The sequence below is a fragment of the Sinocyclocheilus grahami genome, unplaced genomic scaffold (genome assembly GCF_001515645.1).
Source record: "Sinocyclocheilus grahami isolate Dianchi unplaced genomic scaffold, SAMN03320097.WGS_v1.1 scaffold187.1, whole genome shotgun sequence".
Taxonomy (NCBI): Eukaryota; Metazoa; Chordata; class Actinopteri; order Cypriniformes; family Cyprinidae; genus Sinocyclocheilus; species Sinocyclocheilus grahami.
The window spans coordinates 155,062-162,257 of record NW_015505366.1 but is presented as its reverse complement, the minus strand read 5'-3'; the positions used below and the strand labels follow the sequence as shown (position 1 = coordinate 162,257).

The following is a 7,196-nucleotide window of genomic DNA, read 5'->3' as shown; positions in this document are numbered from 1 at the left end:
CCAAAAGAGGACACGACTAGAAATCAGTGGTTAAGTTGTATTTACAACACTGTTCCAGAACAGTTCAACCCAAATATTCAGATCACATTTTATCATTTTATGGAGGACTGTTTCCTGATCCTGGGAGAGTAGACTACAATGCCGGCTGTTCTGACTATGTATGTTTTTTATATTTTTATATTTAAAGAATTTGCCACTGACGATTCAAACGTGAGTTTTGGGCAGTGTAGAGTAGCGCTTGTTGTTTGTCAATTCTCCATAGGGCTGTCGCGATAACCGCAATATCGTAATACCGCGCTATTGACGAGCAAACCGCAGAGGAATGCAAGAACCCGCAGCAACCGCGATATTTGCGTGTTTTCTTTTTTCGTAAGGTTATGCCCTTCTCGTTTTACACTTCATGCATGTGGACTGAATATTAAACAAGTTAGTAATTATAACATAATGTGTACCATGCTGATTTGTACAGAGGCTCCGTAGATTTTCACTTAACACGCCTAAACAGACAGTGAATGAGAGAGAGATCGACTGAGCGCGTGCGATTACTTGCGTCTGTCCTCCAGGCCGAGTCATATATATTTGTGAAAATAGGTTGTCATGTTCAAGGAAAGCGAGATCTCTGTCTTAGCATCGACGCATAGCTGGTCAGCTGAGCCTTCTAAAGTGGCGCTCAAAGTTAAAATGATTTCAAAAGCGTGTTTCATTATGTCTCTTTGAATGAATGAATCAGCGTTTTTGAACGTGTAGTTGAATGACAGTCCCTTTCCACCACCTTGTGGCGCAACACTGTAACTGCACTGCCTGACAGCCCGTCTAGAACGCGCACAGGTGGAAATATCAATAGAAAGTCTCTTGTCCAGATTAGAAAATCAGATTACAACTAGGCTAACTGTTATACATATAGGCTAACGATAGCCTAACGATCTTATTGTCAGGTTTATGTTCTGTTATGTGGACTGTTATTTTGTCATTCTCTTCTGTTTACTTCACTTCCTGTTTCAACTCTATTTGCTTTCGGTTTCATTGTCTTCTGAATAAGACCTCGTTAGTCGTAACACATACACACACAAATTATATATATATATACTGTATATATATGGCGATAATACCGCATACCGCGCTATTGTGCCACTCAAAATTACCACAAGGGAAATTCCCTCACCGCGACAGCCCTATTTCTCCGATCACAAATGCAGATTTATGTTTACTATGTCCCCACTGGATGCAACTAATGCCTCGTTTATGGGATTTAATGTTTATGTCTCGTAGCTCCGCCGGACACGCCATCACAGTATGGTAGGGGCGTAACATTTCCGTCACACGCTTGAGGTATTCGGCCAATCATAACGCACTGGATAGCTGACCAATCAGAGCACACCTCACTTTTCAGACCGATGAGCTTTGTAAAAATCGATGCGTTTCAGAAAGGCGGGGCATAGAGGAGCAACAATAATGTACAGTAGGCCTATGTGGAAAATAATGTGTTTTTTTAACCTTAAACCGCATAAACACATTTCATTACACCAAATACACAAAATAATGTTCTTTTTAGCAACATCATATGACCCCTTTAATTTAACGCATCTTTGCTGAATAAAATCATTATAATTTCAAAACTTTTAAATAGGCAGTGTATATAGAAAGAAATACTGTACCTAGAAAACAGGCCTTTATAAAAGGCTTTGTGATCTACTCTGGGATTAGGCATGATTCCAGCATTGAGATACAGATAGTCCAATCTGTTGTACCTGTAAAAAAAAAAAAAAAGTTTAAAAAAAGTTAAATAACATTTTAATGTTCATTCAAAGTTATATTATGTATAACGTTTATTTAGCATTATACTTTAAACAGATCTGGGGCTTCAAATGTGCAAGTCACATCAAACCAAGTTCACAGTGTCTAGTGACTCCTAATCTGCTCCTAACTTTGTATAAATACATGAAAGGGAATTCAAAAGTAATCAAATTGTTCATTACATACAAGTGCAGTTTTCGGTTTCTGGAATGGATACTACAGTAGTGAAAGTTCTGTAATAACACCAAACAGCACTGGTTCATGCTTACTAACTGTGGTGTAATAATTTTTAATATGCGCAATTCAATTTCAGAAAAAAACTACAGAACTACAGTGCAGAATTTTTTTATCAACAGCAACTTAAATTTTAGTCTGTTACTTCCTCACCATATGATATGGCTTCAAGTGGACGAGTCATGTATTACTAGTATGGTGCTTTTTAGAGCTTGACATCTCCTGGTCACTATAACTGTATGAAAAGCATAAAGTCCATTAAAATGCATTTTGGTAAACAGGGACTGGGATGTCTTACTTCAGCTTGAACTCCTCAGCAGCCCTGAGCACAGAGCGCATGTTGCCCACATCTAAGTGCAGCAGAGTAACTTGAGCTCGAGGGTGAGACACTAGAAGGGCCTGTCGGGCAGCCTCAGCTCTCTGCATTCTCCTGCAGGCCAGACAGAGCTGCAGCTGGCCATCCTGGCTTAGTAGACGCACACACAGGGCAAGGCCAATACCACTGAACGCACAGAAAAACACACATGCATGCAAAGAGGGTCATATGGAGTGAACATTAACATGCAGAGAGAAAAAGAGACATTATGCAACATGTTTTCTCAACTAACAAATTAATCCTAATTTCTTCCTTTCTAAGGTGTCTTTTTGTTATTTTAAAACAGAAATATTATTGAAAAATGATCTAAAAGTTGTCACTACGATGATAACAGAATGACGTTTAAAACAGTGATGTCTAGCTATTATAACTAACTTATAACAGTGATGTCTAGCTATTATAACTAACTTATAACAGTGATGTCTAGCTATTATAACTAACTTATAACAGTGATGTCTAGCTATTATAACTAACTTATAACAGTGATGTCTAGTTATTATAACTAACTTATAACAGTGATGTCTAGTTATTATAACTAACTTATAACAGTGATGTCTAGTTATTATAACTAACTTATAACAGTGATGTCTAGTTATTATAACTAACTTATAACAGTGATGTCTAGTTATTATAACTAACTTATAACAGTGATGTCTAGTTATTATAACTAACTTATAACAGTGATGTCTAGTTATTATAACTAACTTATAACAGTGATGTCTAGTTATTATAACTAATGTTAACTTATAACAGTGATGTCTAGTTATTATAACTAATGTTAACTTATAACAGTGATGTCTAGTTATTATAACTAATGCTAACTTATAACAGTGATGTCTAGTTATTATAACTAATGTTAACTTATAACAGTGATGTCTAGTTATTATAACTAATAACAGTGATGTCTCGTTATTATAACTATCTTATAACAGTGATGTTATTTTAACATATCATATTTTAACGATACTTTCTTCATCCTATCTTTACATTCATACAATATATGATAAGCTACCTGTGATACTGTACTTTCCCTTCGCAACCGTTTCTAACCGTGGTATTTCACACCAGTGTCTGCGTACGGATGGAGTTTCTTCTTCATTGGAGTTTTACGGCAGTTGGCATCCATAGTGTCTGCGTACGGATGGAGTTTGGACAGCCGCCATGGTGTGATTGGAGGTCACACTTCCATCGGCCAATCAGATGTTTCCTTTCTGTGACGTAAAGTCTACCCTGACCAATCCAGACTTAGCCACTGTCAGACCAGGCTAACCAATCAGGTTCAGTTCAGATTTATTTGACAGAAAACCAATGCACGAAAAGAACAATTTAAAAGGCAAATATTAGAGTACACACGTTAAAATGAATGTCTTGATACATTCTAAGCTGTACACAAATGTCCAAATCACTTGTATACTAACAACAAACACTGTGAAAGTATGAAATACGTGCTTTTTCTAATAAAAAAAATGTCTAGACAACAAGTTTAAAGGTTCATCAATTTATTATTTTATGTACAGTTTCCTAACATAGCTATACAATAGGTTGATAATGGAAAATTAGGACTAATTAAAAAATACAGCACAAAGATTAGGTTAGAAAGGATAAGCATCACTTTAAGGAAATGTTGCTATGAATTTAAAAAATCAATTTTTCCATGCATTGTGAAAAGCCATTGTCAATGTACAGAATATGAAAATTGTTAATTTCCTCTCCTCACAAAGATGTATTATAAAGTGGAATGTTTTTGTAAACAAACTCAAAGCCTCAGAAAGGGCTGTTACTGTTTTATATGTTTATAGTTTGAAGGAAGAACATTTAATGTAAAAGTGCAGAATTATAGCATATCTATAATGCAACTTCATCAGTCATGTCAAGAATGCAAAAATTTATTTATACTTATAGATAAAATACTTTCAAACCCACAACCAAAACACTTCTTATAGACTGGCAGATATCTTAACCAACCCCAAAAGGTGCACACATTTTAAAAAATATGGTCATATACAATGACCTTACAAAAGTGATTTACAAGTATACAAGTTAATTACAAAACAGATTTCCAAGTGTCCCATTTGCAGCACTTTTCACATGCCAAAACATATCACAACTTACTGTAAACCCTCATAGTGCATCTGTTCAATACAATTCCAGTATTTATCCCACACTTTAGCAATTCAGCACCACCTAGAATATACTGTACTCTGACATAAAAGAAAAGCAAACAGCTTTAAAATAAGCTTATTTTAATATTTTCTACAGATAAACAAAATTAGCTGGTAATAATAAATGTACTTACTACCCCCATTCGGCCTAATTTGAGATAAGATGAAAACAGGACAGATGTAATGAAAATGTGAAATTATCATTAATATATCTGATTTCATCCAACTTCATGCAAATATTGTAAGAGACTTCTGTAAAAGAATTATGGCTTTTAATAGCTCATTATGCTGAAATGTCTGTTTCTTGATGCAAAAGTTGTTTTGAGCAAAGAAAAAATAAGTGCACAAATTAAATGGACTTAAATAACCATTATCACCATACCAAGATTCTTTAAACAATATAACATAAAGAAAAGCAAAACACTTACAGTACATAACGCAGTATGCTTAAATATAAACACAATATATAGGTAGTTGCAGGATAACACTAATATATTTTTTTACATTTACAATTTTAATTGAATTTTTCTGATTTTTTGAAATTCTGTGACAACCAGATAATATATGATAACCAGATAAATTGGCTTTCTGTTAATCCACTTTGAAAGTGGTCTTTGCAGTTTACTACAAAGAAAAAATAAAATAACAAAATACTTTAGCATTTTCGATAAATGAGATGAAATTATACACAAAAACGTCAAGAGACATCAAGATAAAACCAAAGGTGAATCTGAATGTCAATTAATGATTCTTATTTACATTCAAGCTGTCTTCGGCTTCAAAATACTGAAAACAACATTAAATTGGAAATAATAAAAGGAGTATTAGTAGCCAATACCTTGTTTTTCGGCATTTCCTCTTTCTATTCAGAAATATTCTTATATATATTTTATTAAAGAAATATTTTATTATAGTTATTTGAAGAAAAAAAAAACAGTGTGTAAAATCCAATTCTTCTGTGTTAAAGGTGCCTAAATTTATTGCTACATTTTCTTTGGCCTAGTGCTGCCCAGGAATTGTAAGCCAGCCGAAGGCACTTAGTTAGGGGGCGTAGTTCAATCGTACAATATATATCAGTTTGCCTTTGCACACTCACAGTGAAAATTGCTACAGAAAAATGATAGACTCTGATCTCACTTATATTCGGGAACATATAAGTGCGTGTTGCGGTGTGTAGTTGACTGGAGTCCTGTGGGCGCACTGAAACGTCTCTGGGAGTGCCAAGGTTGGCACACACGTGGACACTATGGCTTGCAATCCAGTAATGTGTGATGAATCTCCTGGAAGGATGGACGCTCTTTGGTGTTCCTGTGCCAGCAGCTCAACATGAGCTTGTAGACGGGGTCTGGACACATTGGCGGCTGAGGCAGGTATATCTGAGAATAAGAATATACTGTTAGATATGGTACACTCTTATATAAATAAAGGTTCCAAAAGGGTGTTTTCACAGCGATGCCATAGAAAAACTATTTTGGTTTCCCCAAAGAACCTTTCAGTGAATAGTTCTTAAAGGTCACATATTTTACACATTTCTGGAGTTTTATTTGATGTCTTGATGTCCTTAAGAATATGTATTTGCGGTATAAGTACCAAAAACCATCTCAATATATTTTTACAGCTCCGCTCTCAGGAGCTCTGCAAAGAACAGGTCGATTTTGGCCTGTCTAATTAATATTCATGAGCCTCTCTTCTGATCGGCCTGTTGTTTTCTGAGTGACGCACGGCCAGGCCAACCACAGGTAACTAGGGTCATGTATGCTGTAGCCTGCTGTGGATTGGTGATACTCACAAGTAAGGTCAATAGAAACACCGGTAATGATGGTCACTGCTAAGGGAAATGTTGTCCGGCCTTACATGTTTGAGCCGAACTCAGACCCCGAATCGGCGACGACAGGAGACAACCAACCACCTCCTCAAACGCACTTACAACAGGATGTTTCAAAATGGTAATTCATGTTTTTTTTTTTACACAATGAATGCAGTAAATACAAACCGGACCAGCCGAGCGTTTGCGATCACATGAACTTGACGGCACTTGCACAAACGCGGATCAGTGACATGAATGGAATTATTCCAGATTGGCGATGTAGTATTTGGTTTCTGTATTCTGTACTGTATTTTCCTGCGCTCAAACCTGCTAATCTAAAGGATCAAATGCGTGTATGATGTTTGAGGTCATTTGTGAATTAGCATAGACTTATAGTCTAAATAAAACAATTAGCAAGTGTTACTATTATTACACTTGTATACAAAACTTTGTATTATGCTTGTTATAGAGTGTGTGACGTCACGTGCACTACCGCCGGTGTTGATGCGGTTGTCATGGCGACTGTCACAGCCCTACTGTGCAATGATGTAGTTTCCTGACATCCAGACTGAACAGCGTTTTCTCGACATGTTTCCATGTTGTTGTTGCTCAGCAATGGCATGGACGCGATGTTGTCTGGGGGTTTGGCAAAAGGAGAGTGGGACTGTGGGCAGTGCTCGGGGTGGTGACTGAAGGCGCTGACTGAGTAGTTCTGACGTCACCTTTTTACGGAAGTCACAACGGTTCGTGAAAAATGACAGCTACTTTATGCAGGCTGTGTGCATTTGATTGTGGATTGACTGTTTTGAAACTTATATGGTAG

At 36.4% G+C, this 7,196-nt stretch overlaps 2 protein-coding genes across 3 annotated transcripts in view; both read right to left on the bottom strand.

Moving 5' to 3' along the window:
* Window positions 1-3,530, bottom strand: part of LOC107594628 (3-keto-steroid reductase-like) — a 9,909-nt gene extending 6,379 nt beyond the window's left edge. The window contains exons 1-3 of the mRNA XM_016284748.1: window positions 3,484-3,530; window positions 2,327-2,530; window positions 1,656-1,748 (exon numbers count right to left, since the gene is read on the bottom strand). Coding sequence (XP_016140234.1) covers window positions 1,656-1,748; window positions 2,327-2,530; window positions 3,484-3,530 — 344 coding nt within the window. The remainder of the gene's footprint in view (window positions 1-1,655; window positions 1,749-2,326; window positions 2,531-3,483) is intronic.
* A 1,632-nt stretch (window positions 3,531-5,162) lies between these two features.
* The window catches only part of LOC107594601 (discoidin domain-containing receptor 2-like), a 47,394-nt gene continuing 45,360 nt past the window's right edge, over window positions 5,163-7,196 (bottom strand). For both annotated transcript variants that reach the window (XM_016284695.1, XM_016284696.1), the window contains exon 17: window positions 5,163-5,942. In XM_016284695.1, coding sequence (XP_016140181.1) covers window positions 5,811-5,942 — 132 coding nt within the window. In that variant the 3' untranslated portion in view covers window positions 5,163-5,810. The remainder of the gene's footprint in view (window positions 5,943-7,196) is intronic.